The 24,902-nt window shown below is 41.1% G+C and overlaps 3 protein-coding genes across 7 annotated transcripts in view; 2 read left to right on the plus strand and 1 right to left on the minus strand.

Annotated features, from left to right (window-relative positions):
- The window catches only part of LOC106579176 (liprin-alpha-3), a 58,843-nt gene extending 50,666 nt beyond the window's left edge, over window positions 1-8,177 (plus strand). For 3 of the 5 annotated variants that reach the window (XM_014158825.3, XM_014158828.3, XM_014158823.3), the window contains 8 exons: window positions 345-371; window positions 5,264-5,439; window positions 5,802-5,899; window positions 6,114-6,289; window positions 6,541-6,609; window positions 7,110-7,272; window positions 7,421-7,488; window positions 7,907-8,177. In XM_014158825.3, the coding sequence (XP_014014300.1) occupies window positions 345-371; window positions 5,264-5,439; window positions 5,802-5,899; window positions 6,114-6,289; window positions 6,541-6,609; window positions 7,110-7,272; window positions 7,421-7,473 (762 nt within the window). In that variant the 3' untranslated portion in view covers window positions 7,474-7,488; window positions 7,907-8,177. The other 2 variants (XM_014158827.3, XM_014158830.3) reach the window with 2 other exon arrangements.
- Window positions 8,178-11,225: 3,048 nt separating this feature from the next.
- fgf21 (fibroblast growth factor 21) lies at window positions 11,226-14,029 on the plus strand. Its single transcript, XM_045701909.2, has 4 exons — window positions 11,226-11,490; window positions 11,678-11,755; window positions 13,337-13,440; window positions 13,548-14,029. Exons 1-4 carry the CDS (start codon window positions 11,352-11,354, stop codon window positions 13,845-13,847), a joined length of 621 nt encoding a protein of 206 aa, XP_045557865.1. The 5' UTR covers window positions 11,226-11,351; the 3' UTR covers window positions 13,848-14,029.
- Window positions 14,030-19,242: 5,213 nt separating this feature from the next.
- Window positions 19,243-24,504, minus strand: LOC123723763 (potassium voltage-gated channel subfamily A member 1). The gene is made up of 2 exons (XM_014158821.3): window positions 23,597-24,504; window positions 19,243-21,102 (listed from the first exon to the last, which is right to left on the minus strand). The coding sequence occupies exons 1-2, from the start codon at window positions 24,428-24,430 to the stop codon at window positions 20,197-20,199; spliced, it is 1,740 nt and encodes a 579-aa protein (XP_014014296.2). The 5' UTR covers window positions 24,431-24,504; the 3' UTR covers window positions 19,243-20,196.
- Window positions 24,505-24,902: the final 398 nt, after the last annotated feature.

Genomic DNA, 24,902 nt, shown 5'->3' on the forward strand with positions numbered 1-24,902 from the left:
GGAACACATCCAACTTGCTTGAAATCAACAAGCAACTTTAGACTATGCTGAATGAAATTCCATTTACAATTTGTTTTCCTTGTCTTTGTCTCTGATTAGGCATGTGTCGCTGCACCTTTTCCCCACTACTCCCCCAAATTCTCTTTGAGTGTAGTGTTTCTCCAACTAATTTTCATTCACTAACAAACTATTCCTCCTTCTGCCCTTCCATCCTTACATCTTTTCTTCTCCATAACGCCTCCTGTCATTTACCGTAAAAACACGTCCTGGCAATCGTTCCTTTTCCCTCTCCCTCCACCTCTATCCCTTTTTCTCTCTATCCCTTTCCTTTGCCTCCACTGAAGGAAGTGAAGGAGTTCAGCTGGGACCAGGTGAGATATTAGTGTAGTTTTGTCATGAATAGGAAATTAAATCAATGATATCACATTGCAAAAAGACCATAAATCCGATACAGCAATTTGGGCATTTTCCTTAGAGTTTGATCAATACTTTTACAGACTTTTTGTCCTCTTCAAAATAAAGTATTGACTATACTCAGGACTAGGATTGAGGTTAACTCTATCTATCTATAGTACCAGTCAAAAGTTTGGACACACCTACTCATTCCAGGGTTTTTCTTTACTTTTACTATTTTCTACATTGTAGAATAATAGTGAAGACATCACAACTATGAAATAACACATATGGAATCATGTAGTAACCAAAAAAGTGTTAAACAAATCAAAATATATGTTATATTTTAGATTCTTCAAAGTAGCCACCATTTGCTTGATGACAGCTTTGCACACTCTTGGCATTCACTCAACCAGCTTCATGAGGAATGCTTTTCCAACAGTCTTGAAGGAGCTCCCACATATGCTGAGCACTTGTTGGCTGCTTTTCTTTCACACAGCAGTCCAACTCATCCCAAACCATCTCAATTGGGTTGAGGTTGGGTGATTGTGGAGGCCAGGTCATCTGATGCAGCACTCCATCACTCTCCTTCTTGGTCAAATAGCCCTTACACGGCCTGGATGTGTGTTTTGGGTTATTGTCCTGTTGAAAAACAAATTATAGTCCCAGTAAGCCCAAACCAGATGGGATGGCGTATCACTGCAGAGTGCTGTGGTAGCCATGCTGGTTAAGTGTACCTTGAATTCTAAATAAATCACTGACAGTGTCACCAGCAAAGCACCATCATACCTTGTCCTCCATGCTTCACGGTAGGAACCACACATGTGGATATCATCCGTTCAACTACTCTGTGTCTCACAAAGACACGACGGCTGAAACCAAAGATCTTAAATTTGGACTCATCGGACCAAAAGACAGATTTCCGGTCTAACGTCCATTGCTCGTGTTTTTGGGCCAAAGCAAGTCTCTTCTTCTTATTGGTGTCCTTTAGTAGTGGTTTCTTTGCAGCAATTCGACCATAAAGGCCTGATTAACGCAGTCTCCTCTGAACAGTTAACCTCTTACATCTAGACGTTCCGCTAGCGGAACACCTGCTCCAATATCCAATGATAGGCGTGGCACGAATTACAAATTCCTCAAAAATACAAAAACTTAAATTTTTCAAACATATGACTATTTCACAGCATTTTAAAGACAAGACTCTCCTTTATCTAACCACACTGACCGATTTCAAAAAGGCTTTACAGCGAAAGCAAAACATTAGATTATGTCAGCAGAGTACCAAGCCAGAAATAATCAGACACCCATTTTTCAAGCTAGCATATAATGTCACAAAAACCCAGAAGACAGCTAAATGCAGCACTAACCTTTGATGATCTTCATCAGATGACACACCTAGGACATTATGTTAAACAATACATGCATGTTTTGTTCGATCAAGTTCATATTTATATCAAAAAACAGCTTTTTACATTAGCATGTGACGTTCAGAACTAGCATACCCCCCGCAAACTTCCGGGGAATTTGCTAACAATTTAAAAATTACTCACGATAAAAGTTCACAAAAAGCATAACAATTATTTTAAGAATTATAGATACAGAACTCCTCTATGCACTCGATATGTCCGATTTTAAAATAGCTTTTTGGTGAAAGCAAATTTTGCAATATTCTAAGTACATAGCCCAGCCATCACGGGCTAGCTATTTAGACACCCGGCAGGTTTAGCCTTCAACAAAATCAGATTTACTATTATAAAAGTTTGATTACCTTTTGTTGTCTTCGTCAGAATGCACTCCCAGGACTGCTACTTCAATAACAAATGTTGGTTTGGTCCAAAATAATCCATCGTTATATCCGAAAAGCGGCGTTTTGTTCGTGCGTCCCAGACACTATCCGAAATGGTAAATCAGGGTCGTGCGCATGGCGCAATTCGTGACAAAAAAATTCTAAATATTCCATTACCGTACTTCGAAGCATGTCAACCGCTGTTTAAAATCAATTTTTATGCAATTTATCTCGTAAAAAAGCGATAATATTCCCGACCGGGAATCTCCTTTTCGGCAAACAGAGGAAAAAATCACAAAGACGGGGGCGGCCAGGGCACGCGCCTAAGCCCACAGTCCCTTGATCGGCCACTTGAGAAAGGCGATAATGTGTTTCAGCCTGGGGCTGGGATGACGACATTCAGGTTTTTCCCGGGCTCTGAGCGCCCATGGAAGACGTAGGAAGTGTCACGTTAGAGCAGAGATCCTTTGTAAAAGATAGAGATGGCAAAGAAGTTCAAGAAATGGTCAGACAGGCCACTTCCTGTAAAGGAATCTCTCAGGTTTTGACCTGCCATTTGAGTTCTGTTATACTCACAGACACCATTCAAACAGTTTTAGAAACTTTGGAGTGTTTTCTATCCAAAGCCAATAATTATATGCATATTCTAGTTACTGGGCAGGAGTAGTAACCAGATTAAATCGGGTACGTTTTTATCCAGCCGTGAAAATACTGCCCCCTAGCCATAACAGGTTAATGTTGAGATGTACAGTTGAAGTCGGAAGTTTATATACACTTAGGTTGGAGTCATTAAAACTAGTTTTTCAACCCCTCCACAAATTTCTTGTTAACAAACTACAGTTTTGGCAAGTATGTTAGGACATCTACTTTTTGCATGACACAAGTAATTTTTCCAAAAATTGTTTACAGACAGATTATTTCACTTATAATTCACTGTATCACAATTCCAGTGGGTCAGAAGTTTACATACACTAATTTGACTGTGCCTTTAAACAGCTTGGAAAATTCCAGAAAATGATGTCATGGCTTTAGAAGCTTCTGATAGGCTAATTGACATAATTTGAGACCTCAGAAAAATAATTGTAGACCTCCACAAGTCTGTTTCATCCTTGGGAACAATTTCCAAATGCCTGAAGGTACCCCTTTCATCTGTACAAACAATAGTACGCAAGTATAAACATCATGGGACCACGCAGCCATCATACCGCTCAGGAAGGAGACGCATTCTGTCTCCTAGAGATGAACGTACTTTGGTGCGAAAAGTGCAAATCAATCCCAGAACAACAGCAAAGGACCTTGTGAAGATGCTGGAGGAAACAGGTACAAAAGTATCTATATGCACAGTAAAACGAGTCCTATATCAACATAACCTGAAAGGCCGCTAAGCAAAGAAGAAGCCACTGCTCCAAAACCGCCATAAAAAGCCAGACTACGGTTTGCAACTGCACATGTGGACGAAGATCGTACTTTTTGGAGAAATGTCCCGTGGTCTGATGGAAGAAAAATAGAACTGTTTGGCCATAATGACCATCGTTATGTTTGGAAGAAAAATGGGGAGGCTTGCAAGCCAAAGAACACCATCTCAACTGTGAAGCACGGGGGTGGCAGCATCATGTTGTGGGGGTGCTTTGCTGCAGGAGGGACTGGTGCACTTCACAAAATAGATTGCATAATGAGGGACGAAACTTATGTGGATATATTGAAGCAACATCTCAAGACATCAGTCAGGAAGTTAAAGCTTGGTCGCAAATGGGTCTTCCAAATGGACAATGACCCCAAGCATACTTCCAAAGTTGTGGCAAAATGGCTTAAGGACAACAAAGTCAAGGTATTGGAGTGGCCATCACAAAGCCCCGACCTCAATCCTATCGAAAATTTGTGGGCGGAACTGAAAAAGCATGTGTCAGCAAGGAGGCCTACAAACCTGACTCAGTTACACCAGCTCTGTCAGGAGGAGCGGGACAAAATTCACCCAACTTATTGTGGGAAGCTTGTGGAAGGCTACCTGAAACATTTGATCCAAGTTAAACAATTTAAAGGCAATGCTACCAAATGTGAATTGAGTGTATGTAAACTTCTGACCCACTGGGAATGTGATGAAAGAAATTAAAGCTGAAATAAATCATTCTCTCTACTATTATTCTGACATTTCACATTCTTAAAATGAAATGGTGATCCTAACCTAAGAAAGGGAATTTTTACTAGGATGAAATGTCAGGAATTGTGAAAAACTGAGTTTAAATGTATTTGGCTAAGGTGTATGTAAACTTCCGACTTCAACTGTATCTGTTAATTGAACTCTGTGAAGCATTTATTTGGGCTGCAATCTGAGGTGCAGTTACAGTAACTCTAATGAATGTATCCTCTGCGGCAGAGGTAAGTCTGGGTCTTCCTTTCCTGTGGCGGTCCTAATGAGAGACAGTTTCATCATAGTGCTTGATGGTTTTTGCGACTGCACTTGAAGAAACTTTGAAAGTATTTGACATTTTCCAGATTGACTGACCTTCATGTCTTAAAGTAATGATGGACGGTCGTTTTATTTATTTTTTTGAGCTGTTTTTGCCATTATATGGACTTGGTCTTTTACCTTGTCAACACACAACTGATTGGCTCAAACGCATTATGGAGGAAAGAAATTACACAAATGAACTTGTAACAAGGCACATCTGTTAATTGAAATGCATTCCAGGTGACTACCTCACGAAGCTGGTTGAGAGAATGCCAAGAGTGTGCAAGGCTGTCATCAAGGCAAAGGGTGGCTACTTTGAATAATCTCAAATGTATAATATATTTTGATTTGTTTAACACTTTTTTTGCTTACTACATGATTCCATATGTGTTATTTCATAGTTTTGATGTCTTCACTATTATTCAACAATGGAAATAGTAAAAGTAAAGAAAACCCCTTGAATGAGTAGGTATGTCTAAACTTTTGACTGGTACTGTATCTCACAGGAGATTTTGGAAGGATATTTTTAACATTTAAATACACTGTCTCTCAGTGGACATTGATTCGCTCTCTCTCTCTCTCTCTCTCTCTCTCTCTCTCTCTCTCTCTCTCTCTCTCTCTCTTCACCTATCTAGATCCTTGCCTATGGGGACATGAACCATGAGTGGGTAGGGAACGAGTGGCTTCCCAGCCTGGGTCTGCCCCAGTACCGCTCCTACTTCATGGAGTCCCTGGTGGACGCTCGCATGCTGGACCACCTCACCAAGAAGGAGCTTAGGGGACAGCTCAAAATGGTGGACAGCTTCCACAGGTTGGATTCAAATAATTTCAATCAATGTTTAGTGTCATCGAAAGGCAATCTGTGTATGGAAGCAGATTCATGCCAAAAATGTTGGTATGGATTTGGCACAAATCTGTTTCCTTAATTTGTGTGCCGCATGAAAACACCAAAGGAAATACCGGATCATTGTCTAGTGTCCTCTGCTTAGTTACACATTTCTACCGATGGTTTTTCCATGTATTTGTTATCAACATTTCTTTCATTCCTCTTCTCTGTTCAAGAGTTATTTTTTTTCTCTTTTCTTCTCCACCTTAGTTTGTCTGCATCAGGATTTTACAGTGGTTGTGTCTTTGGTTGTGAGGACAATGACAGTAACACGTTCTCTCTCTCAGGGTAAGTCTGCATTATGGCATCATGTGCTTGAAGCGTTTGAACTACGACAGGAAGGAGCTTGAAAGAAGGAGGGATGAGAGCCAACATCAGAACCAAGGTGAGAATACTGCACACAGGTAACTTGAGCCGTAATATATTTCGGGGCTCGTCTGGGATTTGGATTTTGATATTGCAAATGAATGTTGTATGTCAAACGATTCTATTATTTCTGTCTCTCAAATGCTCTTTTTCACTGTATTAGCTGTTTCACAGTATTAGCTGTTTCACAGTATTAGCTGTTTCACTGTATTAGCTTTCTGCCCCCTCCGTAGATGTGATGGTATGGTCCAATGAGCGAGTAATGTGTTGGGTCCAGGCCATTGGGCTAAAGGAGTTTGCAGATAACCTCACAGAGAGTGGGGTACATGGGGCCCTCCTAGCCCTGGACGACACGTTCGACTACACTGACCTTGCCCTGCTCCTCCAGATACCCAATCAGAACACACAGGTACCTGAACTTAGAAGTCCGGTCAGAACATGCGGGTACTTACCACTATGCTAGAAATTCAGAGCACATGCGCTCAATTCTACTATCATAGTCTAATCACAACAACCCTCATTCACCACAATCACCAACCTACTTAATTTCCCTTACCTGCAACTGTTTGGTCATTACATTTTAATCAAGATAATCTTAATCATGAAATCCCCTTGATAATCTTAATTATAATCTTACAACACTCATTATTTCTCTCCCAGGCGAGGCAGATGCTGGAGAAGGAGTACAATGCCCTCATCTCCATGGGAACTGAGAGAAGACCAGATGAGGTAAAACACATTTGAGAACTTGTTCTCAACTTGCCTACCTGGTTTAAACAAAGGTGAAATAAAAAATAAATAAATAAAACAATAAAAAAATTGAGTTGACTATTGCTCATAAAGATAGGCAGTTTGTTTCAACCAACATTAACTGTTTGGGGGGGGTGCTTATATTTGTCCTGTCACACAAAAGATGTGTAATGGAAATGTTTTTTTTTTTGCATATCCCAACTCCCCCTGAGAAACCTGCAGGGAGTGGGTTCAAGGCCAGGGTCACCATTGTACAGTGACCCTGGAGTAATTAGGGTTAAGTGCCTTGCTCAAGGGCACTTTTATTTTTACCTTGTCAGCTCCAGTATTCGAACCAGCAACCTCAAGGCTACCTGCCCATGTGTATATATTTTTTCCCACATGCTGTTCTTTGGTATACCTAACTAGCACTTGGTAAATCTAATGAATTGCATGGTACAATATTGTTTGTGTGTCAATCCTCTGCGTCTTGTTGACAGGACGGCACTAAGACGTTCACACGCTCGCCCTCGTGGAGGAAGATGTTCAGAGAGAAGGACCTCCGGGGCGTGACCTCTGACTCCTCAGAAACATTACCCGCCAACTTCCGTGCCTCCGCCATCTCCACGCCCTCCGTCACCCTGAGGAAAGTCCAGAGTGAAGGTGAGGGGGTCCTCTTCTTCATGTCCTTCCCACTGGAAACCTGCTCTATGAGTCATTGGTTCCATGCTGACCACTCATTTCAGTGTTATTGACTGGAAGTCTAGTGTCATTGACAGGTGTTTGAAAATCGTAATGCTATCTGTTTCAGTGAACTCTGGGCCCAGGGGTGAGTCGGGGTCAGTGAGAACATATTCCTGCTAGAGATAAGCACATCAGGTGAGAAAAATACTTAATTGCCAAAGAATATCATGATTCCTTAGCGTCTTGGCTCAACAAAGCATCAACTTCTAAAAAATCTGAATGGTTTATTGTCACCTTCTGTAAGATTGTCTGAATTTCAGTCACCCAAGCGTGTCATCCAAGTACATTTCACTAATTTCAGTAATCTCATGCATCCTAACAGACTGTATTTCAGTGATTCATATCAGTTATCGAAACACATTTTGCTAATTTCAGTGTTCTCAGTCATCCAAAAAACAATTGAGTCATTTCAGTAACCTTTCATCCAAACATATCTCAGTCCTTTCAGTAATCTCAGTTTTCCAAACACATTTCAGACAAGAACCGACCCATACTGAAATTGAGTGTTACTTTATGGTTGCTTCATTATTTATCTATCCTATCTTTGTTTTAGAGAGTCCCCCCCCCCAAAAAAAAAACGTTTTTGAAGAAAAAAAAGATGAAGATCATCAACAAAATGGAGAATAGAACACAAGCAAAAAAGAATTCCATTGGAATCCTTGAAGAAACAAGGACAATGTGAGAGAATGAAAAGATACTAAAATAGAGTGAATGTCTGTCTGTCCGTTTCTCTCTCTCTCTCTCTCTCTCTCTCTCTCTCTCTCTCTCTCTCTCTCTCTCTCTCTCTCTGTCTCGCTCTCTCTCTCTCTCTCTCGCTCTCGCTCTCTCTCCTCTCTCGCTCTCTCGCTCCTCTCGCTCTCTTTCTCTCTCGCTCTCTCCGCTCTCTCGCTCTCTCTCTCTCTCTCCTCTCTCCATCTTAGTCCACAGTTGTGGCATGAAGCTGTTCGATGCTGTAAAAAATGACTCCATCGCCCATTGTGAAGTTCTTCTTCCGTGTGTGAAATGGGAAAATTGACACAATGACTCTTATTTTTTTCATTGGGATGTAAAACTGCATTTCCATTTGGATCAACAGAATGATGACCCTGATAGACATTTCTTTGATTTGAACTGTCGATAGAACATGCATACCCTATCTCAGTAACTGGTATTAGGATTTTGTTTCTCAACCTTTTTGTACCATGGACAGGCAAGCTAAGGTATTTCCTTTAATAAGGACCCACAAGCTATGGTCCTTCTCTCTTGGGGAAGCACTTACATTAAAACTAGCATTTGAGTACTCACTAGGGTCAGGTACAGCTGAACATCTGAGGGATCGGTGAGCATCACCCTAGGGACTGCTGTCGGTCCAGGGACCAGAGGTTGAGAAACAATGTACTGTATGAGGACAGTCATAAGGGTTATAAAGTGTTATGAAGGGAGAGTATGTGAGGGAATGAGGGAATGGATTTGTATGTTCTTAAGCCATAACAGACACCATGAGATGAGAAGGACCATGGATAATTGGTGAAGTGCATTATGACAAAATCCTGTTAAAAAAAAATAAAAAGAATTGAACGTTTGTGTTAATATGCATGCCAAAACAAAAACATAGAGTGAGAGTAATGATATCAATCATCTAATGACGTGAAAACTTGGGTAAGGAATTTGTAAAATGGGTGTATTTTATTTTTTATCATTTTTTTATGATAACCTCTATTGTATGTAGGTAGGTAAGTGTGTGTGTGTGTGTGTGTGTGTGTGTGTGTGTGTGTGTGTGTGTGTGTGTGTGTGTGTGTGTGTGTGTGTGTGTACAGTATGTATGTATTGAACGGTATTTTAATTTCATACTTAGTTAAGATTGACTGTAATTTCATTTTAGGTTGAAAAGTAAATACGTTTCAAATTATGGACATTAAGATATACTACTTGTATGTGTACATTTTGAAAACAAATTGTGTTATGATTTAAACTAATATCAATAATGAAGAGTAGTGAGGATAATTAAATATAATATGATAACAATAATGATAATGATTGTAAAAGCTGTAATTAAAAAAGACCTGTAAAATGGATGGGAACTGAGTGTTTGTTTATTTTGTTCAACTTTATATATTCTATTCCGGATAAGGTCACGGGAGGTCAACAGGAAATGACAGGTTACTTGATGATTTCCTGATTTTCATAATTCTTCCCTCTTATGGTTGTGTGGATGTTTACACTGTATTGTGATGATATTTACACGTTTTCTCCCAAGTCCTCAGTTTGACTCACATTTCTAACATTGACTTGTTTTCTCTCAATTAAAGGCGCTCTATGTAACAATTCCACCTGAAAATAGCTCTTCATGTCAATGACATACAGTATCCGTTGTTTGAAGCTATAGAGTAACTTGTTTACTGGCAGGTGGCCACGTTTATTGCATCAAAACAGCAGCTTCTTCCTGTTTCTGAGGTTGAAGACAATAACACTACTTTGTGTCCGTGTGTTACATGGGCTTTCTCTGGAAACTAAAGTCTGGAAAATTCCACCTTATTCCACCTCATGCTCTGTACATGCCGAACTGTGAGGAAAACAAAATGATCTGTAAATTGTTTCATAGAGCACATTTAAATCAACATTTTATCGAGCTTTTAACTAAATGTTTCATAGTTTAACCAAGTGTTTTGGCAGAGAATCTAAACAAAACGGCCAGTTCTCTAACCGCAATAAACGTGTCTAGGGCATCAGTGTGGAAAACATCCTTACATAGCTACACTTTCTCTGGGTGAATCTGCAGTGAATATAGGACTTTGTTGGTGGGGCTCCGTCCTTCATTCGACATCAGGGAAACACATTGATAGAGATTTCTTCACGGCTCAGCGTCAATTAGTCTAGCCTACAGTAATGTGTCATGCTTCTTCAATGAAGTAATGTCACTTTGAGCGAGTTCAGAACAGTGAAATGCGCCTGTATCGGGAAAATATCACCCCGTCATTCTACAATGACGTACATTCCATTACACTCGTATCGGAGAACATCAAATTCAGTCAAGGTTCAAGCCTTGTTATTACGAGAATGGTGGAAGGTGTAAGTCACGCTAACTGGATCCCGTCCAACAAGATGACTGCGTGTTGCACGTTCATTCAGCAGAATACAGCGGAATGGTCTGCCTTACATTGTTCAGAAGTGTGCTAATGCATGTGTGACTGTCCTGGATCCCGTTAAAGTGTCTCACTGCAGCTGGAGTTCAGTAAACACACACTCAACAACGGTTGTAAATCCCACGGCATACCCCTGTCTTATACACACTCAAAATAATACAAACATTGTCATCAGTACCTGTCATTTCCCCGTCTTCAACTAACACAGCCGTCATGACGTTAAGCAATCGCTATGGAAGACAAACAACAAAGATATGTTTATTTTATGTCTCGTGAAAATTGGAAATGATTGAATCCAACCGAAACTTTAAAAGAAGTGTTTAACTGTTTCACAATTGAACACATTTTTTTAACACTTGAAAAGAGCATTAAACAGACAGGAATGTTGGAAACCATAAGCTCTAATTTGGTACCAATTTTGCTGTTTGACACTGCCCACAGTTTTCCAGTAAATACCAAGTTGTTTTCTAGTAAATACCCCAAAAATTGTCACTGTAGTAAAAAGTCATCCTATTCATCCTAGAAGGGCCCGACAAGGAGGAAGCCCTTATATAGCCACTGTGCATTTCCTACCATGGGCTTTTCACATTCTCCAGGTCCTCACAACTTTATGTTATTATAAACTCCTTAGAATCGACCTGACTCATCCTTATACCGTCAGCCCTGTGACCTCCCCCTGACGTTCTCCATTATCTCCTTTATAAGGATGCACACCATGCTACATTTTAGAATTTTGGGTGAAGACAACTTTCTAGTTATTTCTCTATTTATTTGTTATTTATTTGTATTTATTCTGTTGATATATCCAGAAATATTGCAGAACCATATTTTTTGTTGTTGTTGTAAGAGCTCTCTCTTGTCAATTTCATCTCGCAAATGTCCTTGTGTGCACACATCTCCCTGTTCTCCTGCTCTCTTCTGGTCCTCCTATCTCTCTCTGTATCATCATATATTCCTGACTCCAACCCACTCCTGCTCTTCAATGATCAAGTCAGAGAAAGACATCTCTACACAGGTATTAAGCTCACTTCTCTTCTGTCTTATGTTCATTCACTTTTTTTACTTATTTCAGGTGTGTACTTATCGATCCTTCGGTTTATGCTTGCAGTATGTAGGCCATCTTTTTTTCCTAATAGTAATAGTTATTGCTTCTTAAATACTGTTTTTGTTGTTGTTGTTTACACGTAATGTCTCCCCCCCAGATAATCAAAGAAAAGAACTGTTTCTGGAGATGACCCCTGATGGAAAAGTGACAGGGAGCCCTGCTCAGACCTCTCACAGTAAGTCAGTGGCGGTCGGTGCCGTTTAAGATTAGGGAGGACTTTTTTATGAGCATGGACTTATTTCTATTACAAGGTAGGTGCACAGGTCGAGAGAAAATGTGTATTAATCAAGTTAATAGACAATGACACATTCAATACCGCCTTGCACAGTCTTGCCTGCATCTAGCTAGTCTACGGTGTAATTATTACTCCAAACAGTTGCAAACAAGAGTTTCTATTGGACAAATTCAGGTATGTTTATCCCTGTTTTATTCCATTTGCTTCCGTTTAAGAAACGGTGGAATTAATACACCTCTGATAACCCGCACACACTGTTCACTTTCATAGCAGCCAAATACAAACAGCATGATCACTTTGCTCGTTGTATAATTATTTTTCGCATCTCCGCGCTGTCCTCCTTTCACCTTTTCCCTTCACTTGTGGACTTCTGTGCACAACAAAACAGCTGTCTGTGACCTTTCCAAGCCAAACCTTCATACCATAACCACTAACCGCTACACACAGCCTACATCATTGTCACCATATTAGCTAACGTCATAGTCAAAATAGCTACTACAACTAACGCGTTAGTAAACTACAATCATGCAGTACTGTGTACAGCAAGCAGTTTAATAGTTACACCGGCGGGCCCCAATGGCTATAAATTAATAAAACGAAAAGTTTACCTTGGCTTGGAAGAGTTCCTGTGTTGGATAGCCTAGCCAGCTAGCTAACACAGCATAGCTCTCTGTTTGAGCCAGGTGTTTGAGTAGGCTAAATTACATAGCTGCATTTGCTAGCTAAGTAAGTGAATGTGAAAAAAATACTACAAAATATAGCTAACTCTCTATCTTTCTCTCTCTTGCTTTTCCTTTATTTTTGAAGAAATGAATTTGTTCAAAACTGTTCAACTATTGTCTTTCTCTCTCTTTGAGCCAACTACTTATCACATTTTATGCATTGCAGTGCTAGGTAGCTGTAGCTTATGCTTTCGGTACTAGATTCATTCTCTGATCGGGTGGACAACATGTCAGTTCATGCTGGAAGAGCTCTGATAGGTTGAAGGATGTCCTCCGGAAGTCGTCATATTTACTGTGTAAGCCTATGGAATGGGGTAAGAACGATGAGCCTTCAAGGTTTTGTAATGAAGGGGATGGAAACTAGCTGTGCTATGCTATTTATTTTATTTAACCCTTATTGAACTAGGCAAGTCAGTTAAGAACTAATTCTTATTTACAATGACGGCCTACCCCAGCCAAACTCTAACCTGGATGACGCTGGGCCAATTGTGTGCCGCCCTATGGGACTCCCAATCATGGCCGGTTGTGATACAGCCTGGAATTGAACCAGTGTCTGTAGTGACGCCTCTAGCACTGAGATGCAGTGCCTTAGACCGCTGCGTCACTCGGGAGCCCACTATGGTGCTACCCCGGAGAGTGCTGATGAGGCTACTGTAGACCTTCATTGCAAAACAGTGTGTTTTGACGGATAGACCTTACAGAATTTAGTATTATGAAGTTTATGCTTTTATAAGGCGTCTCCCAAACACCTGAATAATAGATGACACTTGTATTGAATGTGTTTACTGTGTGTTCTCAGGTGTGTTGGAGTTGAGGTCAGTTCGAGAAGGTGAGACAGTTATCAAGGGTGTGTCCTCATCCCTTTTCCTCTGTGTGGACAGCACTGGCCAGTTGAGGGGACAGGTGGGCAGTGGACAAATATAATCTACTATAGCATGAAATATGGCACAGCTGAAGGCCTTGCTTCACTGCATCTAACACATTTCTTTCGACGTTATCCATTTCCTCAGAGCCACTACACAGAGGCTGACTGCACCTTCAGAGAGCTGCTGCTAGCTGATGGATACTCTCGTTTCTTTTCTTCACATCACAAACGTTATGTGTCGCTCACCTCAAAAGGCTCCACACCGCAACATGGGCTCCCGTTCTCTCGGTTCCTACCCCTGAGAAACATTTTGGTATCTAGAAGCATGACGAATACAGCTGAAAATCGACAACAGAATCAGCAACAGCTTGACCTGGACTCAGATAACCCTTTCGGCAGGGGTCTCACTGGTATTGTCAGTCCACAGTTCTCCAGGGATAAGTGAAGTTGAAAATTGAGTTTGTTGATGGAAGTATACAATGAACGGAGTATATTTATTTCAAGGTTTACTGGATTGTACAACCATGTTAATTCCTAAAGTTATTTTTTTTCACTTGTGGTAGAAACACTGTTACTTTTATTGCCCCGTGGCAAATGTTTTGGTTCGAAGAGTTCAGTAAGTAGATGATGAACTTTAATTCCATAACTCTATGATGGGACTGACTGCTGTCTCACTTTGAATGTCATGTTGAATATGTTATATGCAGTATATTTCTCTCTTGTGTCATGAATTCAAGTTTGAATCCTTGTACTGTAGCTATAATTTATTGTGTTATTTATATTTTTAAACCTTTTGAAGCCTAAATGCAACCTAGTCTCAGATCATTTCGCATTATTCTGTATGTAAATCCGTGACACACATTTTATTACGATATGTTAAATTTCGTATGAATGTATTACTTTGTGGAGGTCCAGCATCCATTTTGTATTATATGTTACAAATGACAATTTGTATGATATGATACTAATTTACAAATGTACAATATGTAACGCTTTTGAAAAAAGGTATGATATGTTACCAATTCCAATTTTTTGGTTGCCAATGTTAGCTAGGTGGCTAATGCTAACATTAGCTAGCTGGCTAATGTTAGCTAGGCTAGGGATTAGGGTTAAGGATAGGGTTAAGGTTAGGAGTTAGGTTAATGGGTAGGGTTAAGGTTAGGAGTTAGATTAAAGGTTTAAGATTAGGGGAAGGGTTAGCTAACATGCTTAGTAGTTGGAAAGCTGCTAAAAAATAGTAAGTAGCTGAAAAGTTGCTAGTTAGCTAAAATTATAAAGTTGTCTGTAATGAAATTTGAACACGCAACCTTTGGGTTGCTAGACATTCGTGTTATATGTCCACCCATCTACCCTCCCTTCTTACATGAAGTAACCTTCTGTCTTATGTAACCATAGCAAATGTAACATATCATACTAATGTGAGTGTCCCGGATTACTTTTACTATGTTACGTCTAGTCTATGAGATCAGGTTGCTAAATTATGTATGAACAATAGTTCTATCTGGCTTTTGACACCATGTCTAGGAGCTTATTGATATTATAGTCCAAGTAAGTATTGCTAAATAAATAAACAAATAAATAAAGAGTAATTTTGTAACACTTAACTTTATATATGCTCATGTTTCTAGTGAAGTATGACTAGGCTGTCTACGGATATCCAGTGAAAATACCAGCTAGATCATGTTATTAATTAAATTCTAAAACGCTGAATAACAATACAATGAAAATACCAAAAGCAGCATGGATGCTCTAGTAGAGATACTAAAATGGAGGAATAGGCGAGACAAGCTAGGGCAGTTCTTCTGGAGAAATGCTTCAACACAGCACACCATAAATAGCTAATAAGTGTTAGTGTTTGGAAGGTTGTAGCCAACATAATGAACCCTTTGATTTATTAGGATCCCCATTAGCCTGACGCCAATGGCGACAGCTAGTCTTACTGGGGTCCGACATATAACGAAAAATACATTACAAAAGACTTTACAATTTACACACATTTAAAAACATAAACATGTAGCGTGTGTGTGTGCATCTATCAGTTACACATGGAGTACTAGGGGGTAACTAGGAACAATGTGTAATTGTTGACACAAAAAAAGCAACATTTGAAAAAAAATTGTATGTGTACGAAGATCATGCTTAGGCAAATAAACTATAAAGGGAAATAAATGGCTACAGTTTACACTTGGCGGTTTTGCTTCCCGCCCCCAACATGTAATTGGTGAATGAAACCAGGTGTGTAGAAAACAAAGACAACACAAATGGAAAATGAAAGGTGGATCGGCAATGGCTAGAAGACCGGTGACGTCGACCGCCGAACGAACAAGGAGAGGGACCGACTTCGGCGGAAGTCGTGACAATATAACTAATAACAGTAAATAACATTGGAAAATAACATTTAGTAATAATAACTGAATCTATTAACTCAGTGTAACATTGATGTGCAACTCTCATGCTCTGCTACTGCACGATTATAATTTGTACATACAGTTGAAGTCTGAAGTTTACATACACCTTAGCCAAATACATTTAAACTCAGTTTTTCACAATTCCTGACATTTAATCCTAGTAAAAATTCCCTGTCTTAGGTCAGTTAGGATCACCACTTTATTTTAAGAATGTGAAATGTCAGAATAATAATCGAGAGAATGATTTATTTCAGCTTTAATTTCTTTCATCACATTCCCAGTGGGTCAGAAGTTTACATACACTCAATTAGTATTTGGTAGCATTGCTTTTAAATTGTTAAACTTGAGTCAAACGTTTAGGTTAGCCTTCCACAAGCTTCCCACAATAAGTTTGGTGAATTTTGGCCCATTCCTCCTGACAGAGCTGGTGTAACTGAGTCAGGTTTTTAGGTCTCCTTGCTCACACACGCTTTTTCAGTTCCGCCCACAAATTTTCTACAGGATTGAGGTCAGGGCTTTGTGATGACCACTCCAATACCTTGACTTCGTAGTCCTTAAGCCGTTTTGCCACAACTTTGGAAGTATGCTTGGGGTTGTTGTCCATTTGGAAGACCCATTTGCGACCAAGCTTTAAATTCCTGACTGATGTCTTGAGATGTTGCTTCAATATATCCACATAATTTTCCGGCCTCATGATGCCATCTATTTTGTGAAGTGCATCAGTCCCTCCTGCAGCAAAGCACACCCACAACATGATGCTGCCACCCCCGTGCTTCACGGTTGGGATGGTGTTCTTTGGCTTGCAAGCCTCCCCCTTTTTCCTCCAAACATAACGATGGTCATTATGGCCAAACAGTTCTATTTTTGTTTCATCAGACCAGAGGACATTTCTCCAAAAAGTAAGATTTTTGTCGCCATGTGCAGTTGCAAACCGTAGTCTGGCTTTTTATGGTGGTTTTGGAGCAGTGGCTTCTTCCTTGCTGAGCGGCCTTTCAGGTTATGTTGATATAGGACTCGTTTTACTGTGGATATAGATACTTTTGTACCCGTTTCCTCCAGCATCTTCACAAGGTCCTTTTCTGTTGTTCTGAGTTTGATTTGCACTTTTCGCACCGAAGTACGTTCATGTCTAGGAGACAGAATACGTCTCCTTCCTGAGCGGTATGACTGCTGCGTGGTCCCATGATGTTTATACTTGTGTACTATTGTTTGTACAGATGAACGTGGTACCTTCAGGAATTTGGAAATTGCTCCCAAGGATGAACCAGACTTGTGGAGGTCTCCAATTATTTTTCTGAGGTCTTGGCTGATTTATTTTGATATTCCCTTGATGTCAAGCAAAGAGGCACTGAGTTTGAATGTAGGTCTTGAAATACATCCACAGGTTCACCTCCAATTGACTCAAATTATGTCAATTAGCTTATCAGAAGCTTCTAAAGCCATGACATAATTTTCTGGAATTTTCCAAGTTGTTTAAAGGCACAGTCAACTTAGCGTATGTAAACTTCTTACCCACTGAAATTGTGATACAATGAATTGTAAGTGAAATAATCTGTCTGTAAACAATTGTTGGAAAAATTACTTGTGTCATGCACAAAGTAGATGTTCTAACCGACTTGCCAAAACGATATAATTTGTTAACAAGACATTTGTGGAGTGGTTGAAAAACATGTTTTAATGACTTCAACCTAAGTGGATGTAACTGTGACCTTCAACTGTAGGTCACAAATAAAGCTATCCCCAGTAAAGTTGGAGCACAACTCATGAGCCCACCTCCTGCACTGCTCACACCTAATGGAAACATTTACAACTGCAATTAAGTTGTGTTATCTTTTTAATGTATTTTACCTCGATCTGGTAGTAAGGTTGCAAACTAGGACTCCTAGCAGCTTATGGTAACTAGCATTTACTGCTAGTGAAGTTGCCAGCTAGCAAGTTAGCATCATTGTCTAAATGACCGGTAGAAACACATTCATAACCATAAAGGGGTAACTAGCCCTGGGGGGGGGGGGGGAGTTGTACCCAACACACTCAGCCAATATATTACCACTACTCAAAAATGATTTGAAATATTTCTCTCTAAACAAGTGGATTGTTTATCTTAAGACTTTCCTACTTGTATATTTAAAGAACAATTATAGATCTAACTTCATTGGAATAAATATATATAACTTTTATAACATTTCCAGAAAATTGATAAATTTACCACAAATTGGTTTTGTTGAAATATGTCCAAAAGTTGTGATGACACAGGAATGTTTTGTTGTTGAGCAAGAGCAGTGGCAGCCAGGGAAAGTGTTGGGGAAATAATTTGGCGACATCTTGTGGTCTCAATGTGATACAACATGTAGGTCACATGGAGAGGCGTTGTGCCATGGTGTTGCTCTGTTTGTTTATTGAAACCAGGTTTGCTGTTCACTTGCGCTGTATAAGATGGAAGGGAGTTCCATGCACTCATGCCTCTGCATAAGATTGTAGTTTCCTTGAGTTTGTTCTGGACCTGGGGACTGTGAAAATAATGGTTGGGTAAGTGTGTGTGTCAGTGCTGTGTGTCAGTTGACTATGCAAACAGTTTGTAATTTCCAACACATTAATGTTTCTTATCAAAACAAGAAGTGGCACAGTCAGTCTTTCCTCAACCAACTCCTAGCCAAGAGAGACGCATTCATAGTATTAATATTAGCCCTCTGATTACAATGAAGAGCAAGACGTGCCGCTCTGTTCTGGGCCAGCTGCAGCTTAACTAGGACTTTCTTTGCAGCACTTAAGCGTATGACAGGGCAACATGATTGATGTTGATTTGGACTGCCCTCTAGTGGACATAAGAGCACATCATTCACCAAGATAGTACGGTGCTTCTAGAAAAGGCCCTGGGATTTTTATATTGAATTTAACTAGGCAAGTCAGTTAAGAACAAATTCTTATTTACAATGACGGCCTACCCCGGACGACGCTGGGCCAATTGTGCGCCGCCCTGTGGGACTCCCAATCACGGCCGGATGTGATACAGCCTGGATTCGAACCTGAGATGCAGTGCCTTAGACTGCTGTGCCACTCGGATGCTCAGAGAGAGATGCTGTACAGCACTTCAGCTCAACTCCGAGGGTAGATTGTGGGGGCTCATCCTGGATCTGAGTTTTTACAGAAATGTCTCAGAAATCAAAACTATATATATATATATATATATATATATATATATAAAAAGTTGCATGTGTAATTGCCATCTATCATCTGTTCATCAGTCTCTTTTCCCAAAGCTTCAACCAAAGGGCTGTCCACAGAATAAAATTATTTATCCAGAAAATAAACATTTCATTAATGCCTCTCGCTCTAGCTAGAGTTTCACCTGTTTTCTGAGGAAGGGAACGTGGCGAGAATTCCATTAAATGTAGCATTTCTGATTATCAACAGCAATGGACGGCACACGGCATCTTAAGAAAATTTACAAAATATAATCTTTATTAAAAACAACACATACACAAACATAGGCCACCAAGTTACCCTGAGATAAACTACCTCCACGCTCCTTCCCTATAAATTTGTAACAATACGTTCGGTGATCTGATCAGAGATCAGAGGATACAGTAATAGGAACTAGAATGTTGCTACATTTATGTAGCTCCAGCCATCAGGAAATATTGGCTCTGAAGTATAAACTTGAGAAGAAGTCACACATCATCATAAGCATGCTGTAGCTGTAGACAGACTGAGAATGTTAAAGTGGCATGTAAAACCTGTTATCTATTAGCATTAGCACATGCGTCATTGGATGGCGAAGCTGTGTCTGAGTAACATTGTGCTCTATATCTATCTCATAGTTGCTCCTTGTCTGTGTCGACCAACATTTGCTTATTCAGCCTGAAAGGCGCTCTTTCATAGTACATCTGAATAAATGAAAACAAAATACATTTTACAAACTGTATAATCTAGATAAGATTAAAGAGGAGAAGACACCATGGTTTTATATTGACAGCACTAAAATGACAAGGAAGATTCAACTCTTTAAAAGAACACACAAGCTAATATTACAATGAATAATTTACAACTCATAGCTTAAATAATAAATAGCATGACCATGGAAAGCCATAAGCATGTCACTCATTCTCCTTTATTTTTCTGGCTAGCAGGTAGTAGTGTAGTTGTATGTTCCTACACCAGTCAATCGTTTAATGCCTCCCCTGGTGAATGTAGTGCTAAACAGGCATGTATGTTTTTCTGCTACACATATTGGTGCTTTCACGCTATAGGTCAGTGACAGTTTGCCATTCAGCTGTCTTAAACATTTGTAATCCCTCTTTTTCAATCCCTATTTTTTCACTATTTTGTTTCTCTCTCTTTTTGTGACAGGATCACAACTGAGGGTCATCCTGTTATCACATCCTGTTGTCACACCTGAGTTACCAGGGGTTCCCTGAGGTACATTTTTGCCCCACTCGAATCCCTGCTCTGCCCAGTGCACAGCCCCCCCAACAGAGTCCTATTCAGAGGGTTGCAGATGTCCTCTATGGCATTGTAATCTCCTTCTCCGTCCCCTTCTTCCTCCCCTTCCTCCCCCTCCTCGTGCTCCTCGTCCTCCCACAGCGAGGTCTTGACGTGTGTGTACTGGGTTTGGTCCTCGCACTCCGTCTCGCGGTGGTAGAAGTAGCTGAAGTTGGACACGATGACGGGCACGGGCAGCGAGATGGTGAGCACGCCGGCGATGGCGCACATGGAGCCAACCAGCTTGCCCCACACCGTCTCTGGGTACATGTCACCGTAGCCCACGGTGGTCATGGTAACCACGGCCCACCAGAAGGCGCCGGGGATGCTGACAAATGTTGTGTCCTTGTGGTCGGCCTCGGCGAAGAAGATGGCGCTGGCGAAGATGATGACGCCGATGAAGAGGAAAAAGATGAGTAGGCCTAGCTCACGCATGCTGGCCCTCAGCGTCTGGCCCAGGATCTGCAGGCCCTTGGAGTGGCGGGACAGCTTGAAGATCCTGAACACCCTGACTAACCGGATTACACGGATGATGGCCAGTGACATTCCCGGTGCGTTCTCCGTGTCCTTGGACAGCTCAGTGATCAGCGTCACGAAGAAGGGCAGGATGGCTGTGAAGTCGATGATGTTCATCACGTCCTTGAAAAAGTGCATCTTGCTGGGCGAGCAGATGAAACGCATGAACAGCTCAAAAGAGAACCAGCAGATACATATAGTCTCCACCAGGAAGAAGGGATCCTGGAAGACACTGGCGGGGGGAAGCATGTGTATGGAGATGTTCTTGTCGTGGGCGTGGTACTTGTAGAAGTACTCCTGGACAAGGGAGAGGAGAAGACAGGGAGGCAGGGAGGAAGAGGGGAAAATGAGAAAGAAAAAATACAAATTTAACTTCTAATCTGTCAGAGGATAAAAATTAGACGTTATAGGCCTACTGTGATTTGTAGAGCATTTTTCTGTGTTATATTATGTATTGCAACATTTTCGGTATATTTGGGTTTGGTATCTTGGAGCAAAAACTGAGCAGATAATGGGACTTGAAATAAACTTTCATTTCAATTTACAGATTTCACTTCCTAAAATCAGAATTATACTTCCCCCTCTGCTTATTATTGGTTTATGCCTTACTAATCATCTACAAGTACTTCTTGCCAACTAAAAATACTGTTGTGTTGGTCCAGCCTGATCACACAATGTTCTTGTCAGTTAGTTATAAACAATTTAGGTTTTTATGATGATGAAGTAACAAAATGTACTACAAGCAACTACAAAATGTTCGCACCATATCTTGGGGGATCATTTGTTCCCTTACGAAAAAAAAGCACGTCAAATTTGCAGTTGCACATTTTCACATGTGAAATAGCTGTTTTCACACTTTGCGCTTAAATTATTTCTGTCTTTGAGTTTCAATCTGTTCGGTGACAGTCTATCAGCCTGTCCACCTGTCTGTCTATTTTCCCCTGTCAGAGTGCCAGACTGTACACCGATTATTTCTTTCAGCCCCTCATATTTAATGTCTAGTGATCAAAACGTCTCGAGGAGGAAAAAGTCATCACAACAACCAGGAGTGTATTGTGTGAAATATTACCGTGTGTCTGGAGACACAATAAAAGTCAAACATATAATCTAGTAGGACCTATTCATGATTTTTCTCTGGTAGCAGGTCGCAGTCGTCGTGTTTATTAATAAAGGCAGATATCTACATGTTGATGTACTCTTAGGAGTGTCCTGGCACTATATATAGCCCCCTGAGATCGCCAAGGAGAAACATGAGTGTTCACGCTACTCCCCATCCATCTCCACTGTCGCTATCCCGTCTTCCTCCCAGCATAGCCAACACTCGTCAGTCAGCCAGACGCTCCTCACTGGGGTTACTGCGTTTCTTGGCTGTCGGCCCTCGTGCAAAAAGGCAGCCGCCATCGGCCTAGCACAGCTCTCCTGAAGGAATGTGTTAATATGACACATCGTATGTCGCTTTATCTCCCAAGGTCTTCCCGTCTCATCTTCGTGACTGAAGTATATTGTAGAGGTCTTGGGCCATCTCTGACCTCTAGGCTCTCAGTGTCAGCGAAATCACGTGACTGATGAGAATTTACTCTGAGTCTGCTCTCACTTTCTCTCCTTTTATTTGTTTTTTAGTCCCCCCCCCTTCGCTTCCTGTACCCTTTTGCGCTCCCCCCAATCCAAGTGTATCCAGTTTAACAGCTGACTAAAATAATCACACGTCAGCCTTACTCTATCTCTCCTTGATTTGTCTCCCTGTCATTTTTGCCCATTAGTTTTCTCCCCGTCAATATTTCTCCACATAATTCACTGTAGTCAGCTATGCACAGCGGTAGTGTGTTTACCTAAACACCTGCTGGTTAGTGGTATTGGGTTGCCGTTTGACACATGTAACTACACACATCCCATTCAAGACACACCAGACAGACCATGTGAGGTAGGCTTTGCTTGACGAGTTGACTGTACGACACAAAACACGTATCACCATACTCATTCAATCAATATCTGAAGTAAATATCCGATATCCGATTTGAACGGTCTCAATTATTATTCTGATTTAAGAATGACACATGGCTCTCATTTATCTTTCCCTCCATCCATCTTGTTCTCGTGACGAGTTTCAAAATTCTATTAAATATTCAAAAGCAGATAAGTGGGAGCTAGACCAAAATGTAGTATTTCATTTGATTGTTTCAATGACACCATTGTTTTAATGACGTCATTGTTTTATTGACATCGTTGCCTCGCTTCTCTTATGCTTGTTATGCATCTTTCACAAAATATAATATTTACCCTCTCCCTTTCCAATACATGTCCAGTATGTCACAATGTTCTGTAACACTTTCTTTCAACTGAATGTTCACTCCAAAAGCCTTTCCCCACTCAATCTCTTTCTATATCATCAGTGCTTGACTTGGGCAGGAGCTCGCCAGAGCTGAGTACCGGCACCTCACATTTTCTACTGCTTGAGCTCCTGTTCGTTCCTCTTATAGAATATTAGCTCAAGTGTATTGTGGAGCTCCTGCACCTAACTATAAACAGTACCGGCACCCAAAATGAGTACCAGCACCTATTTCAGTCCAAGTCAAACACTGAATTTGAAGAATAAAACAAGAATAAGTAAGTCCTCCAGTTGGCCACTAACATATTTTATCTGACTTCCAGTTATACAGAGGAAACAAGTGGAGGATGCCAGTTTGGACTATTGAGAAACTCCCCCACACACACACAAAACAACAACTTTTTCCATTGTCCTTGTCTCCTATTTATCCCACCTCACTCCTCCCTTGCCCTCTTGCTGCCTTACCTCACGAAGCTCCTTCTCGCTCCTGAAGTCAGGCAGCGTCTCTAGGCAAAAGATGAGGATGGACACCACGATCACCATGACGCTGACGATTGCGATGATGCGCGCGCCCGATGACGACTCCGGATGCTCGAAAAGCATCCACAGAGTCCGCTGGACCTCGTTGACAGGCAGCGATGGGGCTTCCTCCTTGGGGAAGCCCTCATCCTCCTTGAAGCGTGCCATGATCTCCTCGCCCAGCTCATAGAAATACAGCTCGTCAATGAAAATGTCCAGGGGCACGTTGGCGGGCCGCCGGAGCCGCCCGCCCGACTGGTAGAAGTAGAGGATGGCTTCAAAACAGGACCGGTTGCGATCCAAGAAGAGCTCGTTGCGCAACGGGTCGAAGTAGCGAAGCCGCCGTCTGGGGTCGCCCAGCATGGAGTCTGGGAACTGGGCCAAGGTGCGGAGCTGGGTCTCGTAGCGCATCCCTGAGACGTTGATAGCAAGACGTTCGCTCGGCACCCAGCCGCTCCTCCACAGTGATCCGGACCGCCGGCTCACCCGCTTCCTCTCCTTCTCACCGCCCACTTGGTTCTCTTTCTCGCCCTTCTCCTCACTGTTGAGTTGGTTCTTCAGCTGTTTGTCTTTCTCTCCTTCTTCTATGTCTCTCCTTCCTCCTTCTCCACCTCCTTCTGGGTCATTGTTTTCCATCCCTGCCTTTATTGGCCTAGTCCACAATCCGGGCCCTTTCTCCTTTGTGTGTGGTAAGGACAGTTTGGACTTAAAGAGGATGCGGGTCTGAAACCAGAGTGGGAATTGAATCAGTGTGAGAATAGAGGCATTATCACTACACATATGATATAGTCATTATTAGTTGCAGGATGTAAGCTGTAAATATGCAAGAGGAAGCAGTCATGTCGAACGTATTTCTTACTGTTGAGTTCTCTGTCAGACATATACATGTACAAAGGCCTGTACTGTACAAAATCATCTTCAAACTATGTGTAATTATGTCTAAGGTACACTATGTCCAAATAATCCAAATATGTTTGTACGGTATGGTCTTCATTTATTTCACACATTTCATTGGTAAGGGTTGTGCAACACCTTTCATCCATAAAATAATTGGTTGAGACAGAACAGTAACAACAATGCACTATAAACGTGAGGTATAATGACTAGCGAGCAATTGATAGCACACAGTTAGCCAGATGTAGAGAGTCACTCACTGAGTGAATAGCAGCCGCTAACAGAGACTAATTGCGGGATGGAAAGTCACATTGTTTTTCTCCCATGAATCTTTCGGTCTGTCACCATGTCCGTCTGT

The sequence above is a fragment of the Salmo salar genome, chromosome 19, assembly GCF_965601325.2.
Source record: "Salmo salar chromosome 19, fSalSal1, whole genome shotgun sequence".
NCBI lineage: Eukaryota > Metazoa > Chordata > Actinopteri > Salmoniformes > Salmonidae > Salmo > Salmo salar.

Bases quoted from the DNA above. Each gene is read 5' to 3' on its own strand.
- fgf21 (XM_045701909.2), top strand. From the start codon at position 11,352: ATGTCCTTGTGTGCACACATCTCCCTGTTCTCCTGCTCTCTTCTGGTC. The intron at 11,491-11,677 runs GTATTAAGCTCA...TCTCCCCCCCAG, and splicing joins AGAAAGACATCTCTACACAG to ATAATCAAAGAAAAGAACTG. The intron at 13,441-13,547 runs GTGGGCAGTGGA...CCATTTCCTCAG, and splicing joins CTGGCCAGTTGAGGGGACAG to AGCCACTACACAGAGGCTGA.
- LOC123723763 (XM_014158821.3), bottom strand. From the start codon at position 24,430: ATGTGTAGTGATAATGCCTCTATTCTCACACTGATTCAATTCCCACTC. The intron at 21,103-23,596 runs GTAAGGCAGCAA...TCCCTTGTCCAG, and splicing joins GCGAGAAGGAGCTTCGTGAG to GAGTACTTCTACAAGTACCA.